The sequence below is a fragment of the Callorhinus ursinus genome, unplaced genomic scaffold (assembly GCF_003265705.2).
Source record: "Callorhinus ursinus isolate GAN/ISIS: 27379988/994484 unplaced genomic scaffold, GSC_fseal_2.0 scaffold6, whole genome shotgun sequence".
In the NCBI taxonomy this organism is placed as follows: domain Eukaryota; kingdom Metazoa; phylum Chordata; class Mammalia; order Carnivora; family Otariidae; genus Callorhinus; species Callorhinus ursinus.
In genome coordinates this window covers 18,131,270-18,153,389 of record NW_027397068.1, presented here as the reverse complement: position 1 = coordinate 18,153,389, position 22,120 = coordinate 18,131,270, and the positions used below count along the sequence as shown (strand labels likewise).

The 22,120-nt window shown below is 35.7% G+C and overlaps 1 protein-coding gene across 6 annotated transcripts in view; it reads left to right on the top strand.

Annotated features, from left to right (window-relative positions):
• Positions 1-22,120, top strand: part of MMS22L (MMS22 like, DNA repair protein) — a 128,609-nt gene that overhangs the window by 37,014 nt on the left and 69,475 nt on the right. For all 6 annotated transcript variants that reach the window (XM_025862847.2, XM_025862866.2, XM_025862857.2 and 3 more), the window contains 3 exons: positions 3,602-3,721; positions 5,673-5,899; positions 7,518-8,021. In XM_025862847.2, coding sequence (XP_025718632.1) covers positions 3,602-3,721; positions 5,673-5,899; positions 7,518-8,021 — 851 coding nt within the window. The remainder of the gene's footprint in view (positions 1-3,601; positions 3,722-5,672; positions 5,900-7,517; positions 8,022-22,120) is intronic.

Genomic DNA, 22,120 nt, shown 5'->3' with positions numbered 1-22,120 from the left:
GTGTGGAAGTTAGTAAGTTTCCTTGAGGACTTGAAGCCTGAATATATTCTAAAGGATTAATAATTAAAAGAGTTGTGAGGGGAATAATTAGAAGAGTTAATGCCTTATCAAAAAAAAAAAAAAAAAAAAACTCATGTTTGGTTCCCTCTCTTTCAGAGAATTACTTTCATTAGTGACCCCAACATTATTGTGTGTATCACCCTGTCCTCTAAGTTTCTTAACATCCTCACATCTAATCACATTTTCTCTCACTTATCTCACCCACTTTCCATGGTTATGCTTTACATTTTTTCATTTTTCTTTTCATTTTCATTCTACTTGTCACTATTGATTTTTTTCCATTTTCTGTCTTCTTCCATGTCCAAACTTTCCTCCTTGAACGATTTAGATTATACACCCCCCTTATTATAGTCATTCCATCACAAACACCTTTAATTCCATAGTCCTCAACTGTTTTAACTCGGCAAAACCTAATCCTTTCCTACACCCCTGCCAGCCTCACTGCCCAGCTGAATATTGCTAGACAAAGTCAAATGATCTTTCTTATGGACTGCTCTGACTCTAAATTCTTGATCATAGATCTCAAGTGACAGTCAGCTCTAGAGTCTGCTTTTCGACTCTCCAAAATTATTTGAGAATTTCTTTTTAACACACAATTCAATGCATGCCTTGCCCCAATTAACTTAGCCAAGAATCTACCTTTTAAATCATTGAGTAAATAGAACCAGTCATTTGAGAACACCTTTTTGTACCTTCAAATCTCCGAACATGTCCGCTCAATTTGTTCTTCTGTCTTACTGAAAGTGTTACTATTTCTATCAAAATCTAATTCTGTTCCCTGTGTACTGGATCTTGTCTCTTCTTAACTATTCAAGGACTTTATATATCTTAACTTAAATATCTCTATTTCCTCACCTCCTATATTATATTCTCGGCCTGCCATAGTTAAGCTTCTGTCTGTGCCATCCCTGAAACTACTCGTCAAAGGCCATCAGTAACTTCTGCGTTGTCAAATCCAAAAATTCTTTCTTCTTCTCATTTTAACCTCTCAGCATTCAACCTTGTTGACAACTTCCCTTTTCTAAAATATTTCTTTTGGTTTCCATGATATCTGGTTCCCTTCCTACTTCATTGGCTGATAATTCCTCTCCTTTCGATACCTAAATGTTGGAATAGCAAAGGGCTCACAGTTCTGGATCCTTTACTCATTTCCATGTATACTCCTTCCTTGGGTGATCTTATCTAGCCTCTTAGCTCTAAAAACCATCAATATGAAAGTAAGATCTGAATGACTATCAACAGCTCTGGTTTTTCCCTTGAGCTCTAGGCCTGTATATCACATTATCTACATAATATCTCCATTTGGTTGCCCTTGTGCACTCTCCCATCTGTTCCTTCCCTAGCCTTTGCCATCTCATGAAATGGTACCATCAACTCATTTTCTTAAGCCAAAACCTGGGAGTTCTCTGTAATTCTTAATTGCTCTCTTACCTTCATACCTTCATATAACTCATCAAAAAAATCCCATTGCCTCTGTTTCTAAATATATCTTTAAAGTTGTGTGCTTATCTTAGTCTTACAGTTTCACATAACTGTCTTCTAAACTTTGAGGTGGCAGGAGGAGACAGAAGTAGAAGTAAAAAAAGTAGACACTTTAATTTTCTATGATGGAGTAACCATGCATGTTTGTTAAAAAGTGACACACCACTCAACCCCAGTCATTCAGCAGTTATTTAAAGCTTACTATATGACCACGCACCTTCAAATCTCCCAACGTGTCTGCTTTGTATTTGAACTCACAGTCTGTTTTTCTGTTATATTGCAAGTGTCACTATTTACTTTCTAACCAGTCTTCCTGCTTCTATTCTTAATGAATTCATTCTCCATACATGATCAAGAGCAGTATTTTTGAAACAATCACGTTACTCCTGTGCTTACAGTCTTCTAGTGGTTTCCCGGCATATGTAAAATAAAACCCATACTTCATATCAAGACTACCAAAGCCTCAAAGGAAACTTGGTCCATGGATATCTCTGACTTAATCCTGTAATACCAAGCTTACTGCTAATTTCCATGCATCTTCTCTGCCATGAGTGTTTTTGTTCAGGCCTTTAATGGTTGGCTCTTTTTCATTCTATCAGCCAACTCTCAAAAAGGTCTTTTCATTCACAGCTTCTGATATACTAATAATCCACATCCTCTACCACTAACTGCCATGTTACCCTGCTATGATTAGTGCTTGTACCATGTCTGACTTATCCTTTGCTCTGTGCCTAATACCTTAGAATAGTGCCTGGTTTATATAGTAAGCTTTATTTCTTTTTTAATTTTTTACTGTTATGTTAATCACCATGCATTACATCATTAATTTTTGATGTAATGTTCCATGATTCATTGTTTGTGCCTAACACCCAGTGCTCCATGTAGAACGTGCCCTCTCTAATACCCATCACCAGGCTAACCCATCCCCCAACCCCTCCCCTCTAGAACCCTCAGTTTGTTTTTCAGAGTCCATCATCTCTCATGGTTTGTCTCCCCCTCCAATTTCCCCGCTTCATTCTTCCCCTCCTGCTATCATCTTTTTCTTTTCTTAACATATATTGCATTATTCGTTTCAGAGGTACAGATCTGTGATTCAACAGTCTTGCACAATTCCCAGTGCTCACCATAGCACATATAGTAAGCTTTAAATAAGTAATTGTTGAGTGAGTCAGTGGTGCGACTTTTATTTATTTATTTTTTTAAGATTTTATTCATTTATTTGACAGAGAGACACAGCGAGAGCAGGAACACAAGTAGGGGGGAGTAGGAGAAGGAGAAACAGGCAGGGAGCCTGATGAGGGGCTCGATCCCAGGACCCCGGGACCATGACCTGAGCCAAAGGCAGACGCCTAACAATTGAGCCACCCAGGTGCCCCTCGGTGATGTGACTTTTAAACAAACATGCATGATTATTTCACCACAGAAGTTTGATTACTGACTGCATTTTTTTCACTTCTTACTCCTATTGCCATTTCCTAAGAGGTTAAAATGCATGTACTCTGCTAATCTGAGTCTCTCCTATTCCTACAAAGAATTTGACCTCATACTTAAGGATGACCAAGTCCTCTGGATTTTTGTACATTTTAATTATTAGTTCATTTTTGCTACTTCATTCTAGTTTGGGTTTCTTACACCATTCAGTTATGAAACAATTATGTAATTTTTTTAAGTTTTTTTTTTTTTTTTTTTTTTTTTAAGTAATCTCTACACCTGACACAGGGCTCAAACTTATGACTCCGAGATCAAGAGTTGCATGCTTTTCTGACTAGGCCAGCCAGGCACCCCACAACTATTGTAACCTTTAAATAATTGTGTTAAAAGTCATGTTGAGTTATGTAATTCCTATTATCTGAGTATGTGAGTAGTCTCTAAAGCAAATTTTTAGAAGTATACCTTACGCTGATTTAGAACTTCTGGTCTGAAGATGAGAGTGGGTATGATTTGGTGATATATATTCATATTCTTTTAGAAGCAGGTTATAAAAAAGTGCAGTATCAAGTAATAATATTCATGTTTCCAGAGCCCATTTACTTTCCCACAATTTCAGTTTATTTTTTAGGATGGTATACTTGAAGAACAATTACGAATGCATCTTCACTGTTGTTTGACACTTTGTGATTTCTGGGAGCCAAACATTGCAATCGTCACCATTCTTTGGGAATATTATAGTAAGAACCTGGTAAGTAAATAGAATATGAATTTGTTCCAGGAATTTGAAGAATTTGTACATATGTGAGGAATGTTTTTATGGTTTAATTAAGAATAGCTATCTATAGAGCATTGACATAAGGGAATGAGCATTTGCGTTCCTTTTCTCTTAAGAGTGAGAGTAGGCAAAGTAGCCAAATTGTACCCGAAAGATATTTTTTTAATCCTCATTTATTCATATTTTCTAACAATTACTGATTGCTTGCAACACATTGAACAGTTAATACAATCCCGAATGAGACATACTCTTGGCATTTGAGTTGCTTATAGGCTAGTGGGCAGATACACATACATTGTGGGGGAAAAAGTTACAATACTGTGGAATGCCAAAGGACAGAGTATCTGACCAGTGTATAGACTTGTGGAAGACTTTAGGACGTTGTAATTTTTTAACTGAGGAATGCATGGAGTTTACAAGTACAGAAGAAAAGAGCATTCAGGCAAAAGGAATATTATGAACAAATGTATGAACACGTAAAAACATGATCTTTTCCTACTGTGTTAAATAAATAGTTCTGAATGATAGGTTTGAGATAACTGTGGAGAGAGACAGCAGATAGGGAAAGTAGGTAGACAAGGTAGTCAGTGGCGAGATTATGTGCATGTGGAGTTGTGATTTATTCTGGAGACATAGGATACCAAGGACGTGACATATTAGATATGTGTGTGAGAAGGTTTTCTTCTGAAAATGGTATAAATGAATTGGGTGCCAGTTAGTAGTCCAGTGTAAAAATACATGCTAATAATGTGGTGAGTGAGTAAAATAGGGTTTAGAAAGGAGAGGATAAATTAGGAAAATAAAAATTTTAAAGGTAGATTTATAGCATTAATTACCTTTTGTGTGTGAGGAGAAGAGAAAATTTGGAATGTTCGGGTTTCTGGGTAAATAGTGAACCCCTCAGTCAAGATAGAAAATGGAAATGGGAGATTTACAAGTAAATTACTAGTTTGGGTTTATACATAATGGAGCTTATGAAAAATGAGAAAAATACTTTGAAGCATAATTTCAGGCTGATTGGAGAAATGACCCATTCTAGGTCTGAGGTAACATGTATAATAAGAGTCTCTAGTGTCTTGTCATATTTGAAAGCAGGGATTATCAAAGTAAGATGGAGTCCTGTCAAAAGGACACAGGAGCCAACTTGAAGGAGCTCCTGTTGCCCTCATGCTGGGTAGATTTGAGCATAAGAAAGAATAATGACTGCTGTGGATTAAAACTCATCAAATACATTTAAATCCTTGAGTGTATGATGCCTTTAGAAAAGTTACTACTCTGAAAAAAAAAAACCCTCATTCTGGAAAAAAAAAAAAACCTCATCATTCTGAAAACTGTAAATAAGGGAAAATATAAACTATATTTTAGAGTAACCAAATTTCTAAGGAGCTAATTGAGAAGTAATGATAGAATTAGAAAATTACTGTTTGTACGCCTGATGAAGTAAGGTATCTGGGCAGTGATCATCAGTGGCTGCTGAAACTGTTGAGTGAAAGTCTGGTGGGGATGGCTCAGATGAATAGGTCAGGTTGACAGCACACCCGGTCTTAACATTACAAAAGGAATGACACAACTTACGTCTCTCTTTCCTAAATTACAATAGGAAGTGCCCAGTACCATCAACGGAAGATTCTTCCCAAAAACCTCCACTTGCATGAATCTGATCAGTCCTCTAGATACAGCTACCAATTTACAGAAAAGAGAGGGGATAAAAGAGTACATTACATGACACTAGGGAGATAGAAGCAGCTAAATCCAGATTGGAGAAAGTTCTACACAACAAATGACCTAATATAAAAATAAACGGTATGACATAAACGCTGGGAAACTTAAAGAATAGAAGAGATTAAAAAATTCTTATTTACTCAGACTTAATACTTTTTATTTATTTGTTTGTTTACTTATTTATTTATTTATTTGCTTTTAGAATAGTCCTTTCAGCATCTCTTGGCTTCCTTTGAAAGGCCTTACATATATCATTAAGTCACCCTTGTCAATGCTAGAAATGGTGAAGGCCTGCTGTTGTGATAAACAAGATAATGACCTTTATAAATCCAGCAGTAGTTACACCATTTTCCTTTGCATTTTGGCAAAAGTTGTTAAGAAAGCAATGAAGAACAATGGCCCTCATCCTTGGAAACAAATCAAAGGAAGGTATGTGCCATATCTTTCTTTGTCATGAATGTTCACTGTAGAGAAGCAGTAATTACTGTTTGTATTTTTTTAGTTGTGCTTGGAAGTCTTTGTGGTTTATACATTTAAAATGTATTCCTTAGTGTATACAGGACAACAAAACATGTAGCCTTTTGATCCTGCCAATTTGTAACAGGAACAAATTTAATATCTGTAACTTGTAGAGGATTTTAGTTTATCTCATCTGTCCTGAAGATTAAAATTCCATTATTAAAGTCAGGGCTATTAGAGAATGTTTTTCTTGCCAAAATTAATTGTAATGTTATTATATAAATTCAATGCATAAAGTGTATTCAAAGTTATAGAAATAGAAAACATCTGCAAATCGTACATTGGCAGGTAATGGAGTCAACCTATAAAACTTGGTGTTCTTTGAGTATAGCAGTCGCATAGGCCCTGCTCCCTTGAATGAAAACTAAACAGAGGATAATAGGACAAAATAACTTGATTGTTCTCATTTGGGGAGTATGCCCAGTTTTCATTTCTGGCGTAGTAAAATAAACTTCTGGTCATATTCATCTGTTCACTTTTTTTTTTTTTTCAGAGTTTTGCTTGTTATGTGGGTATGCGTTTTGTCTTCCCTTTTTCTACTTCATTAGCCCTTTTTCTAGCCATCTTTGTACCCCTTGCTTATATGATGGTAGCTCTTGCATCAGAGTAAGAATACCTTCATATTCTAGGTAAGGACTTCTCAAGAATCACTAAATGAAGTTCCTATTTGATTCCCATATACTGCTTGCAAGGTTATAGTGATAACAGTAGGACTGTTTTTAGAGTATACTTTTTTTTAATGGTAGCTTCTTTGCTAAACCTCCAAAATTATGCAGCTCAAGCAGTTTTTTCTTTGGTCCCGTCTGCCAGTTTGTTTTTGAATCTTAAATCATTTTGTGGAAGACCTGAGACTCAGAACTTTATCTAAAACAAATCACTGGAATGTATTCAGTAACAGTTCTATTTATTCCAATTCTGATCCCTTAATTGGTGAGAGAAAAGTACGTCAACTATTAAGTTATATTAACCCAAGAGATTTTTAAATGGTTAGTCTTGGACATTTAAACACTAACCATTTTTCTTTATGAGTAGGTAAAAATAATTTTTTCCAGCATTTTAAATTGTCTTAGGTATAATTATTGCAAGAGCCGGTCTTTGTGAGGGGTAGAAAGAGTTTAAGGAAAATTGTATAAAATTGCCCTGTTAAGATTTCTTTAAAGCACATCAAATTGTACTGAAGGGAGTATATATTATTTGTCAATAAAAATTAAAAAAGGTGATTAAGAGTTCTAAAATAATAGGATAAGCCACATACTGTATGAGAAGAACATTTCTGCTGTCCTTTGGGGAAGACCACTCAGTCCTTTTATTTAATCATAGGTGGTTGCTACATCACTGAGAAATTTGAAGGTATGGGCATTCTGTGAGTCTGTTTTCGAAGCAGAAAAAGTGACATGGTAGCATCATAAGAAAAATTAGCTAAACTTAAAGTAATGAAATTGTCATGAGTATTGAGTGAAATGTTATTCTAAAAGATTGATATTTGTAAATGAAAATTTTATACAAGTATTTTTTTTATGTTTTGCAGAATATATTCTAAATTCCATCAAAAAAGAATGGAAGAACTCACAGAAGTTGGTCTTCAGAACTTCTTCAACCTTTTTCTACTGTTAGCAGATGTCGCAGAGGTGGAAGATGTAGCAAGTCATGTCTTAGACCTCCTAAATTTCCTCAAGCCTTCCTTGGTAACATCTTCCATCATTTGGAAGGGTCAAGTGGCCTTCCTCTTGATGTATACCCAGAAAAATCTGGACATTGGTGTTCTGGCTGAGAAATGTTCAGGTGCTTTCCGAGAAAAAGCAAAGGAATTCTTGGTATCTAAGAATGATGAAATGGGACAAAGACAGACTCTCTGGACACTTCTTTCCATCTATATTGATGGTGTTCAAGAAGTGTTTGAGACTAGCCATTGCTTGTATCCTTCACATGAAAAACTGCTTAATGATGGATTTAGTATGCTTCTGCGAGCTTGTCAAGAATCTGAACTTAGGACAGTACTGAGCTTTCTACAAGCTGTTCTGGCCAGAATCAGGTATGTTTTCCAATAATATACTAATTCATTGATTTGTTTTATGTCATGACCTATGTTGATTCTATATTAAAGTTTTCCTTTTGACATACTCATGAAATCCAAATGAAGAGAGAGGAGTTGGTTTTACTGCTACAATGGCATAAATCAGTACTTTTCAAACTATTCTTTCCAACAGTAGTTCTTTAAAAAGAAAGCTTATGTGCAAACATATAAAACTAAATGCAGAGCACCTCCAGTGCAGTCCCAGCACAATGCCTCTTCACCCCGCCTTCCCTTCCTACCTCTCCTAAAAGAGTATGATTATCCAGAGGAATGTTTCAGATATTCTAAAGCAAGACCAGGAGCTCAAATCTGAGGTGGCTTTTACTGAAACATATGCATTTTGTGCGCTTAAGGAGATTTTGACCACACTGTACCATTTTTTAAAAAGTAAGTTTCTTTAAATTATTTTGCTGCATAGTTGTAGCCTCAACTGCCTGAAATACTTCCAGCTGAAACAGTTTATTCTGAGAGGAAAATAAGATTGTTCTATTTATAACACCAATCACCCATATAAAACTTAATGTTTTTAGGTCCATTTAATTATGCAAATGTGCAGATATACTCAGACCCAAGTAATAAGGGATAACAATAGTGGTTATGATATTCATGGCTTTTAAGGCCCCTTTCACGTAAGTTTTATCTTTGAAGTACATGTTCTTAAGAAGTTAGATACTACCACTCAGTGTAGTTATTCACTATCACTGTAAAGTTGTGTAAAAGTTATGTGTGGAAATAGGATTTTTTTGAAACCATGTCTAAAGTTAATGAAGAGACTGCTTCCCTCTTCCTTAATACTTTACAAAAAAGTAGTATCTGGTTATCAAAGGTAGTAAGCTTGACAAATTTTTCAAATTTGGGGAATTTATCCATTACTAATTTTAATTATTACTAATTTTCTTAATTTGCTTTATGTTGGGCTGTGCATTCATACTGATTAATCTGTAGGTTTTCGCTCCTCATTAGATATTGTGTCGTTTTTAATATTCGCCTGCTCCCCATCAGTTTAAGTTCTAAAGATTTAGCCAAAAAAATAAATATAACAAAATAAAATAAAAAATAAAGGTTTAGCCAAAGTTCTTGATCAGATAATCATCCCTTTATCCCCCAGTGTGAGCTATATAAAAGCAAGAATTTTAAAGATCTCAAATTTTGGGGTAAATGGATAGATAGATAAGTAAATGAATAACCAACATCATTAGAAGAAACTTCTACAGATTCTGGATCTTCTCTGTGAACCACATTTGTTTTTGGTCTAGTAGAGTTTATTAGCAGATATTATACTTTCCCAAGTGCTAAATTCATTTCATTTTTAAATAAATGATAATAGTATTTCTCCATGTTTCTTGGGCAAAATTAGAAATTTCCATATTCTGGAACCATTTTTTGTTTGTTTATTTATATTTATCTGAATATACAAAACAAGAAGGAAGGAGGGACCTAGTCTAAACAATGCTGGTAATAAGGAGCTACAGCCCCCAAGATTTATGGGCAAAGGGGTAGAAAATGATGAAGCTGGGATTGTGGGCATCGTGGGAAGAGTTAGTCATGGAAACAAAGTGGCAGAATCCATATATTTTTCTGCCTATTCCATTGAAAATGCACATTTCCTTTCAAACACCTTAATGATTTTATTGCTTCTTACCTAGGGTTTTGTTTTATTTAATTGCAAGTGCTATATATTTTCATGGTTAAAATTTACAAATAAGGTATAAGGTGATAAGTAGAAGTTCCTTTCCCCACCTTTACTCCTTTATTCTCTAGTTCAGTGGTTCTCAACTATGGATGAGTTTTTCTCCCAGGGGACATTTGGCAGTGTATGGAGAAGTTTTTGATTCTAACAGCTTGGTCAGGGAGTGCTACTGGCATCTACTGCTAAACATCTTACAATGTACAGGACAGCCTACACACAATTATCTGGTCCAATCTCTTTGGTGCTGAGGTTGAAAACATTGCTTTAGGGGTGCCAGGGTGGCTCAGTCAGTTAAGCATCTGGCTCACAATTTTGGCTCGGGTCATTATCTCATGAGTCCTGGGACCAAGCCCCAGTCCAGATGGGTGCACAGCAGGGGGTCTGAGAGTCTCTCTCTCCCTCTCTCTGCCCCTACCCCAACACGTGTGCGCCTGTGTGTGAACACTTTCTCTTTCCCTCTCTCTCTCAAAAATAAATAAATCTTTAAAAAGAAAAACATTGCTTTAGTTTTAGTCCACAGAAGTACAATGATTTCTCATAGAATCTTCCAGATTTTTTTCTCATATATAGGCTGAAAACAACAAAATGGATGATTTTTGTTCTGTAATTTCTTTTTTTCGCTTAATATTTCCTAGGCAGCTTTCCATGTTAGTATATGGGAACCTATCTAATTCCTTTTAATGGCTACTTAGCATTTCATTATATGCTTGTACCAAACCTTATTTAACCAATACCCTAATAATGGGAATTTATATTATTTACCATTTTGTTATTGTAAACACAGTTTTACTTAACATCTTCATATGTGCCTTCTCTGTGTGCTTTAGAGGTGTATCTTTAATTTCTAAAAATGAGTTGGTGTATGTGCATTTGAATATGGATAGATATTACCAGATTTCCTACCAAAAAAAATTTTTGTGCCAGTTTTTACTCTCCCTAATAGTATATGAGAAAGCCTCCTTTCTCATGTTTAGATTAGTGTATGGAGTATATTTAGAAAATATACATTCTCAGGTAAGAAATTAAATGCAGAAATTTGTTAAAAATGTCCATGGAAACATGGTAATAGGAGAATAGGACTTATTTTGAAAGTTGGAGAGGCTTTAAAAATGGAAATAAAAGTAATAGAGTAAGAATTTTTTTTTTTCCCTATTCATTTACTAACTTCTTTTTATCCTTAAGGTCCTACCTAAAACTGTTTTGGTCATTCTTCAAAAATGATAACTAGAAACACAAGAATAACTCTTGTATTCTTAAAAGACTTAGAGTTTACTAATACTGTCTCATTTACTTCTTTGCCTACCTTGTCATACCTGTTTAGAGATGAAGAACTGGAAACATGGAGACTTTTTATGACTTACTAATATAAGTTTCAGTATCACCACTCAGGCTCTAACCAACCAGAGCTACCTTACGCTATTTTTGAAATAGTTTACAAATAACTAAACAGAAACTAACCATACCACTATATTTTTTATAAATCAACAGGCAATTAAATGAATGACATCTGCAAACTGTTTGTTAACCAGAAAGTGTTACCCCTATTCATATACTTCTGTGTGCTTTTACTCTTTATTTTTGCTACTAAAAACAAAGGGTAGTTGCTTTCTGATTACTTTTTTATTTTACAAGTTAGCATTTTTTTTAATAAGTCATGAGTTGGAAAAAATGAATCACAAAGAGGTGTGGAGACAAGTCATGTTTTATTTACAGTAATTTATCTTTGATTTATTAGCATTATTTCAATCATCTAAATTTCACTTCTTGTAATAAAAATAAACTTTTGTTCTTTAAATTCAATTTAGTAAAAGTCCTTCAGCATTAAAGCCAAAGCTATTTCAAAATGTTGGAAAAATTCTGCTTGCAACTATCTTGTAAATCATAACACATCTCTGTTAATCATGGGCATCACTAATCAGAAGTACAGAGGTAGGAATCAAGAGGGCATATTAAGATTATCGATTATATAAGGTAAAAGCAAGTTGACATTTATATTGGAAATTTCTTTTAACTAGATTTCATATGGGTTTGTAGTTTGCTGTCATCTGGAGCAGGGGCAAGGAGTGTGTTATTGATATGTAGGACTAAGCTGTGGGGGGAGAAAGGACACAAATGTTTATGTTGATAACATTTAATTCCTTGCACAAATGGTTAGTTTTAGTTTTGTTTTATACTGCTCAACTATGTTTAAAAACAGTTGCTATAAGTGAATGTCTAATCATGTATCATTTCTGTTGCCATAATTATAGAGTTTTTTTTTTAAGATTTTATTTATTTATTAGAGAAAGCATAAGCAGGGGGAGCAGCAGGCTTCCTGCTGAGCAAGGAGACTGATTTGGGACTCAATCCCAGGACCCTAGGATCATGACCTGAGATGAAGGCAGACGTTTAACCGACTGAGCCACCCAGGCGTCCCTTATAGAGCATTTTTAACAGAAGTATGAGGTCAGTGTGTGAATCAGAATGGTGCAGTAGTGTAGGGGGTCTTCATTAATGCTATCCTCATGTAGGCACTACCATCTCTTAAATTTCTGAAGCTTGCATAGTAATTTTCACATAGTTTTTCAATGAGACTGATTACAATATATAATAAGAGGGACTGAGACGTGGACAGTTTTGTTTTATTTCATCAGTCTTGGGGCTTCCAAGGCAGATACTCTCAAGACAGATGGGCTGTTAGTTTGGGATCTTTTGGGGGAGAACCCCAGAGATCATTCAGGATTGTTACCTTAAAAAGAAAGAAAGAAGGAAGGAAAGCAGAGAGGGGAAACAACAAGAAAAAGTCCTTTCGATATTTGATCATAGAGATGTGTTCCTAATTTCTTAACCCCAAATCTGGAACTTCTTTGAGGATCTTTTCATAGGATCCTCTTAGGTATGCTATAATACTAGTATTACTTTTAATGTTGTTAAAAAGTTCAAAAACATTTTGGGTAGGTGATAAAGACTAAAGAATAGGCTTCCTCCCCCCTCCTTCTTTTAAGAACAAAGCTAAATTCTTTGAATTTTGGTTTAGATAAGGAAGATGGGTTACATAGATTGATGATATTTATTCCTGGCTGCATCCCTGACAAGAAAAAGAATGAAATACTTTACCTTAGCAATCTCTTCTGTGTTCAAATTCAGGTGGGAATAAGGTACCAGTCCTTGCATAAATGTGTGAGTGTGTCTGTTGAACTGGATAATAGTTTTATAACTGTATGACAGAGAAATTATAGGTAGGAAGGAACTAAGATCACTGATTAAAGGGAGAAGCAGCTCCCCCTAGGCTGTTAAGAAATAATAACTTCATATGCCACTTTCTGCTAACTAGAGCTGATGGCTCACCAGAGCATTCTTTATTGCTGATTAAGTAGCATTATGAAAATACTGACTTGGTTATGTTAACTAAATGCCTCCATGTTTAAAACTTTGAATGTCAAACAGTTTTAGCAGTCATCTTTAGCATTTCACATTACCTTTCTGCAATCACATTTCTAGTTCTCACTTGCTGTTATTGGAGGTTAATATAAAAATGGCAGCTTTCATTTGTGGAGTTAGGTGTAGCCAAAAGCTTTTCTTTAATTATATCCATTCATGCTGCTATAGTTAAGGGTCTGTCAGCATTTCCATTATAAACCTCCATTTTCAGGGTTTTATAACACAGCTATGAAAATTAGCTCTGGGCAAAAACTTGACATACAAGGCCTCATGAGATTCTCCCTCCTCCCATCCCCCTTTTTCATTTTTACTGAAGTAAGGGTGAGTGATTTCAAAATGCCTTTTGGCATCTTCAAATATCATTTGGAGTTTAAAAAGAAACAATAAATTTTCAGGCTTTGTACCTGTTTGTTCTACCACTTAAGGGAGGTTGTGGACTTATGAATTTAAGCCAAATGGATATTGATCAACTGACATCCTATTTTGTATTAAACAAGAGCCTGGTTTCAAAAGGAGTCTAAAAGGCAGTTGAAAACTTGCCTAAAATGTTAAATATTGAGACTATGAAATAATTCAGGAGGAATGATTGGCTTCTTTTTGATATTCTATGTGCTGAAGTACAACTCCTTAAAAGATTAAGACTCCTTTTTCCTGACTTCAAAATACATTTTGAAAATACACATATTTTTAAATTCCTTTTCTTTTCCAATGAGCCTAGATGTTCATCCATTTATTATATGTCAGTTTTAACATTTGGGATGGGGGTGTGTGTGTGTGCATGCACATGCATGGAACTGTGTTTATTATTCCCCTCAAATATTCTTGCTGAATAGTTCTAGTTATTTTAACTTTTATTAGTGTAGTTATCATTTATACTAAACGAAATTTTTTTTAAATCTTCAGTGAGAGAATTGAGGGTTTTCTAGATAGAGAAGGGGGTAGTATGAGAGGAAGTGTTCTCGTGAGGGACTGCTGTAGGCCAAAAACTTTACATGGTTTTTCAGGAAAAATAGAAAGGATGCTTTTGATAGCATGCAGGCCTTTTCCTCCTTTTGTGATTGGGTGTTCTGTTAGTATGAATAGGTTACAACTTGTATATATGATTTGATGCGATTTGATTTGATGCAAATTTTTGGCAGTGTTCTAATAATTTGGGAGAGGGAGCACATGAGTATGTTTCATGGAAAACTGTATTTCCAGTTTTTATTTGAGAAATCAAATAGTTATGTTGCTCACTAAAAGTGATCCATCGGGGCGCCTGGGTGGCTCAGTCATTAAGCGTCTGCCTTCGGCTGAGGTCATGATCCCAGGGTCCTGGGATCGAGCCCCGCACTGGGTTCTCTGCTCAGCAGGAAGCCTGCTTTTCTCCTTCTCCCACTCCCCCTGCTTGTGCTCCCTCTCTCACTGTGTCTCTCTCTGTCAAATAAATAAAATCTTAAAAAAATAATAATAAAATAAAAGTGATCCATCTACCAGTTTTGGTTGCTTCAGAGAAAACATAAGCACCTCTAAGGGAAAGTAGTGTATTTTGAGAATATATAAAATGTTAAAGATTTCTTTCTGTTATTAAATATTTTATTTCTCTTTCAACTGAGAGTTTACGTGTATACTATGAATTATTATTTTGATCTTATTTATTATTTCCTAGGCTTGAATTTTGCAAAACATATATGTTTACTATAGGCTTTCCATATTACATATTTTATAAGTTCATGCATTTATATAAACTACTCACTTTATTAACTTGGAAATGTTTGTGCACTTTTTTTGTCTTTTTCTAAAAACAGGTTATCTACCTAACTTTTCATATATAGGAATTAATATTTGGCTCATTTAGTTTCCAACTAGTTCTATTACATACACATGAATTCTCCTTACATAAGTATAAAATAATTTTGAAATATTTTAAGGGAAAACTTATGTGTCCAAATGTCAGCTTTATTAGTAGAATGAGGGTAATAGCACATACTGTACTAGGTTTTTTTGAGGATTAAATGCAATAATTATATAAAGTTGTTGGCACAGTGGCTGGCATATCATTAAGTGTTCAATAAATGTTAGAAGTTGCTATTATTGTCATTACTATTATTTTCAAAAGAACCCATAATCATTTCTTTGTGTTATACTTTACCCTGGCAACGTGTGTGTGTGTGTGTGTGTGTGTGTGTGTGTGTGTGTGTGTGTGTGTACACTTATCTTGGATAGTTCTTAACTCATTCCTAATATTGTACCTTGGACATAGTGGCCGTTCAGTAAATGCTTTTGAATGTGTGAATGAATCAGATCATTTTAAAAACAAAGTCCAGATAATAGGGAACACAAACATTGTCTCACAATTCTAGAGCTGTTGGAAATTGTGATCCTGTAAATCTGAGATGCTAAGGATCTGCTGTAGAAAAAGAAAAGTAATTTTTTAAGATAGAAATGTAATATATAAGTATGTCTTTCTTTTCTCTATATACCCGGTTGATTGAATTTTTTTAATGTTTTCTTTAGATCTCTTTTATATCATTCCTTCTTTATTCCCACTACCATTTCCTACATTTTTAGACCATTATTAAATTTTGCCTACTCTCCCTGCCTCTGGCGCCTTCCCTCTTCAGACCATCTTTTTTTTTTAAACAACTTTATTGAGATATATTACTTATCATATAATTCACGTATTGACCAGCTTTATTAAGATATAATTCGCATACCATACAATTAATGGTTTTAGGGGTGCCTGGGTGGCTCAGTCATTGGGCGTCTGCCTTCAGCTCGGGTCATGATCTCAGGGTCCTGGGATCGAGCCCCGCATCAGGCTCTTTGCTCAGCAGGAAGCCTGCTTCTCCCTCTCCCACTCTCCCTGCTTGTGTTCCCTCTTTCCCGGTGTCTCTCTCTGTCAAATAAATAAATCTTTTGAAAAAAAAGTTAATGGTTTTAGTATATTCATAGAGTTGTATAGTCATTACCACAGTTTTAGAACAATTTGTCACCTCAAAAGGAAGCACTATACCCAGTAGCAGTAACTCTCCATTTTCCCCTACCCAACCCCCATCCCTAGCAACCATTAATCTGTACGTCTCTAGAGATTTGCTTATTCTGGACCTTTCGTATAAATGGAACCATCCAACACATAATCTTTGTGACTAGTTTCTTTCAGTTAGAATAATGATTTTAAGGTATATCCATTTTGTCACATGTATCAGTACCTTATTCCCTTTTATTGCCAAATAATCCATTGTATCTACATTTATTTATCCATTCATCTGTTGATGGACATTGGGTTGTTCCCACTTTTTGGTTTTTATTGATAATGTTGCTATGAATACTCCTATACAAGTTTTTGTGTGGACATGTTTTTATTTCTCTTGGGTATGAACTTAGGAGTAAAATTACTGGGTAATATGGTAACTCATTTGAGGAAATACTGAACTGTTTTCCAGTGTACCATTTTACATTCCCTCCTATAGGGTTTAAGGATTGAAATTTCTCCACATCTGCACCAACACTTGTTGCTAAGTGTCTTTCTGATCAAAGTGATCATAGTGGATGTGAGGTAGGATCTCATTGGGGTTTTGATTTGCGTTTCTGGTGGCTAATGATGTTGATTATGTATTTTTCATGTGCCTTTTGACTAGTATGTCTTCTTTGGAGAAATATCTATTTGGATCCTCTGCCCATTTTTAAATTAGGTTGTCTTTTTGTTAGTGAATTGTAAAGAATTCTTTATATGTTCTACATACAAGCCCTTCATCAGATATATGGCTTGCAAATATTTTCTCTCATTCTTGATGATGTCCTTTGCAGCATAAATTTTTTTTAATTTTAATTAAGTCGTATTTATTTTTTGTCTTTATGTTGCTTGTGCTCATCTCAGAGAAAAGTCTACTTACATTATTCTGTGTTTTAACACCGTTAGTGACACTGATATCCTGATGAACACAGAACACTTCACATTCCTTATCATGGTCTTCAAAGTCTTCCACAGGCTGGCTTTTCTGTGTTTGCAGCTTTTTCTTGTGATTCCCTTTTACTTCATTCAGATGGAACTACTAATTCTGAAGAAATCGCCAAATCTTGCTTACTTTTGTTTATATTTTCCTGTCAGAACCGGTTGAGGGTTTAGGCCAGAACATGGTAGGACAGCAGAGCCATATCTCAGAACTGAATAAGCTGAAGTGAGGTGATAAACAACAATAAGGAAAGGGTTAAATCCAGGGAATGAAAGGAATTGTTAAGATCAGAAGTCAGAAATGGTTGGCGCTGGTCACAGTATGCATTGAGGTGGAGTAGCAGAGTACAGGAAAAGAAAAACAAATTATTTAGAGGGATTTGGGGGAGGGGAAACGTGGTTTCGGAAGTTATTAGTAAGTGGATCAGAACTACAGATGGAATCAGAGAGCATCATTCATGAACATCATATATGGGAGAAGCCAGAAGTCCAGGCAGTAGAAGACAGTTCTACAACAACAAGTTGTATTTTTCTGCTGCTTTTTAAAAAAACATATTTATTTAAGTGATCTTCTACACCCAATGTGGGGTTTGAATTCATGACCGTAAGATCAAGAGTCGTATGCTCTACCAACTGAGACAGCCAGGTGCCCCTGTGCTTTTCTGCTTCTTAAGGAAGCCCTAGTAGCGTCTGAGAGTTGCTACTGTTGTTGCAGCACAGTGTAAAAAGCAGGGGTTTTAGAGTCAGTAAACCTGAGTTCACATCACCCCTCCTCCACTTACCAACTGTGCAAACTTAGGAAATTTTAGGAAGTTACTTAACCTTTTGTAAACTTCAGCTGCATCTTTGCAAAATAATACAGGATTTCCGTGAACATTTGCTTAAATCTCTGCTGTCCATACACACTAACTATTATGTGACAATTTAAGTCAGTGAATATAATATGAAAAATTCAGCTCCTCCATCACACTAAGAGGTCACACTAGCAAGTCCTCAGTGGCTATACATAGTTAGCGGCTACTATAGTGGACAGCGCTGACTTTAATGCTGCACCTATTCAGTACATAGGCCATAATAATCTCCCAGTACATGTTTGTTTTATTTACCTTTTCCTTTTGTGTGAATGGTATTATCTTTTCCAGCAAGCTTCTCTTGAAATGTATGCTTGTCCATGTGTCCCTAAGCTTGAATAATTTCTCTCCCCTTTGAACTTCTTAACATGTTATCTCTAATACCCTTTAGTGCTTTCTACCTTGTGCTGTAATTATTTTTAACAGAGGATATATACTCATTAAACAAATTATTCAAGAAATCGAACTAATGTTTATGAGTGCCCACTATGGTAGCAGACATTATTACAGGCACTTGGGGTATATCAGCAAATGACTTAAATGCACATGTATGGCAGCATGTACTCATGTATTTATTACGTGAAAGACTGGGAGAATAGAGAGAACGGTACTTGGGTAAGTGTTTATGGAAACCATCACCTTTTTTGTTTTCATATTTTACTATTTTAGTCATTCAGCATTATTTGATAATGATTTATACTTGGCCCCTGTTTTTACTTGCTTATCTAACAATTCTTGTCAGTATCCACTTGAAAGTAGACAGTGGTAATTGTGCAGCCAGGCTATGGATGTAATGCATAGTCTGTGTTTCACCTCCATTTTTATTGCTCCCTAAGCACCAGTGGGCAGAAGGGACCTCCAGGGGGATGTCAAAAGAGTCCATTCTTCTCAATTAATTGAAAGGGTTTTAGTCTTATTGAAAAATAAATAAATTAAATAAATAAATAAAATTTGTGTCTACGGTAGCTAAAATTTTGGGACCACTTTTATTATTTTATTTTGCCAATTCAGTAGTTATCACCAAACTATTCTCCCCCTGAAATAGGGAAACAGGTGGTATAAGTGGGCCTTTTGAAAATTTTGAGAACTTTCCATTGAGTCTAGGCCCACAGGAACACTTTGAATCTAAAAGTAGATATTATCTGTATTTGGATTCAGTCAGAAGCAAGGCATTTGGAAGAGGAAACTGAAACAATGGAGTGAGGAAATAATCAAGAAAATAATTTAAGACAATTCCCCAGGATGGAAGATTCCTGGCTGAAAGGGCCTATTGAGTGACCCAGCACAACATAAAAAAATACTCATAGCAAAGCACATCTGTGTGAAATTCAGAATGCTGGGTGCAAAGTAAAGGTCCCCAAGTTTCCGTGACTTCTTAGTCTTATCCACCTTTCTTAGTCTTCTATTTTTTGTATTTGCTCTGTCTTGTAATCTCCAGTTACAGTCTAGGTCATATTTAATATTTAACTTCAATTACCAAGAATTATAAAATTAAAGAAAAATGAGGGGTGGCTCAGTCGGTTAATATCTGCCTTTAGCTCAGGTCACGATCCTGGGGTTCTGGGATCAAGCCCCATGTCGTGCTCCCTGCTCCGCAGGGAGACTGCTTCTCCCTCTCCCTCTCCCTCTGACCCCCTACTCATGCTCGCTAGCTCTCTCTAGTGCTTTCTCTCTCAAATAAATAAAATCTTTAAAAATTTTAAAGAAAAGTAAGGGGTAAATAGAGCTTTATATTAGATTTTTTTTCCCCAAAATTATTTCTACTTTCAAAAAGTAGATGAATGGAGCTTTATGACTTTTCTGATTCATAGTTCTCAAAGTGTAGAGTTCTAAAAGTCTGTTCTTCTGGGATGAAACAGTAAATCCACCTCTCATAATTAGAAAATGAGGGAAGGTGGAGTGGGAAAGTAACACTGTGAAACAGAAACTGTGATGAAGAATATTGGGATAAAAGCACAAGGACAAAAGAAATATACTCTGCAAAGGAAACATTTCATTCTTTTGAAAGTGGATCAGCTCAGTTGTTTAGGGAATAGAAGTGCCCTGATTATTTTCTGTACCAAGCACTGGAACATTTCTCTTTAGCAAATGGTAACAAATCAAAAGATGTTGGATGAGGCGAAAGCTACTTTCCCCAGTCTTATTTATGTCACTGTGGTTCCTTGTCTGAACCCCACAGTTCACTGTAGGTAATGAGACCACCCAGATCTTTGAAGCTTTCAAAGAAATTTGGCAGTGAGTTTGTAGGAAGACGTTGCTACTGGGCTCTTCTGTGGTCCCGCACAGTGCTCTGTTCTTAAACCAAAGACATGCTGCCATAATAAATGTATCGAAGACTGGTAAATCCCATTCGTGATAGGTTTGCAAAAGTCAACTCTTTTCCAACTGTGGAATGGGTAAAAATACCTGAAATTGTGATTTCAGTAAGTGGACCCAGTCTAAAAAACACCATTGTGGCTTTAGGTTATAAAAGGGAGGTACTCAGAGGAAGTAATAATTTAAGCATTTACATCCAATAAGTGTAGTACAAAAAGCTACCAGGCCTGTTTTTTAATGATGTGATGTGTCAGGGAAGGAAAGAAACTGATCTCTTAATTATCCCTTTAATTATTTTTGGATTAATAAGACCTGAGACAGCACTATAAATTGTGGAAAAAGTAGATTCATTATAGTTTTTAAATATTCTTAGCTATCCTCACCATCTTCTGGTAATTACCCTAAAGTTATTTTCCTTAAGATGTGTTTCTTAGAAAATGTCAAGAGTACATTTTTGTTTTATGATACGAATTTACTTTTGCCACCATCTGGACTATAAAGAACAGTTCCTAACCTTTCTCCATCTACCTTGTGGAGAAGGGCGAGTAATTGCTCTGCTTCAAAATTTATTTATATTTTAACAAAATTGAGAACAAATATAAGGAGTGAAACTAGCATTTGGAACTCTTAATTTCAATTGTTTCTTCTTTACCTTACAAGATATATATTTTTCTCTCTTTAGGATAGCTCTTGTCAGATTTAAGGCTTATTTAAAATGAAAAGAAAGCTGGAGCAATTTTCTTTATTCCATTTCAGTCTCCTAAGGCCTATTTCCCCCTGGTGAGCTCATAGCAACAGGGGGGTTTAAGGGAATTCAGCTTTCTGCAAATTAATGTCTCACATCATGAAAATTCGGGACTTTTTTTTTTTTTAATCTTGAAAAGTAATACAGTGAGTGCGAGTATTATTTCTTGCCAGCGGGTGGAAGATGAATGATTTTGTCACAGTTTTACTGCTTGATGAGCAGTGTCCTGAGGGTCAGGCTTAAGTCTGTGTCACTATGCTGCTCATTACTCTTGAGCTAAATAAGGGCTGATTGGATCTAAATTGCCTAGCACATGGGCCACAGATGAGCTCAGTGAGCAGGGGATGACCTGCTATTCAGTCTGGGAGTAACCCCGGTGTGCAAATGCAGCATTAGAACACCGTGGGAGAACGAGAGGCTACCGGCGGCTGCCAGCAAAAGAAATCGAAATGTAAAAACTCTTTGATGCTGTGATGTTAGAATTTGAAATGTAGGAAGTGACAGGTTGATGGTACTTATCAGCTTTGGCTGGATTAGAGAAACAGTGTCATCTTGCTTATATAATGACAGAAGAATGAAGCCAGCAGCTAACTACTGTGCAGAGTAGAGCCTCTGCAGTTGCCACAGGCAATCATTGCTGCCTCCTACTGGCAGTTTTCCTGGAAACCAGGAAGAAAAGAGGCTCCTCTGAATTCGATTTCCAGGAATTTGGGACTCTTTGGTGGTGAAAAGCTGCCAGTGGTAGAATGCAAAGAAAAGGGTATTTTAGAGCATACTAAATAAATAGTAAGTTGCTTAAAAAAAACACCATTATTGGGAAATTGGTTTTTCCAGAATTTTCTAGTTAACCAAGAGTTAATCCATTTATCAAGGGAATCTACCCAGGGCAAGAAACCCCAGTGTACTCTTCCTGGCACAGTGTTCTTTCAGAGGACCACAGTTGGGCTGGTTGATCTCTCAATTATGTATTTTTATCAATAACAGTACTTTACTAACAACTAATCTTTAAAATCTAACAACAGACTACCAACTACAGTGTTGGCACAGTTTGAAAGATACCTGATAAAAATACAAAGTGAAGACCGCCCCTGATTACGTAGC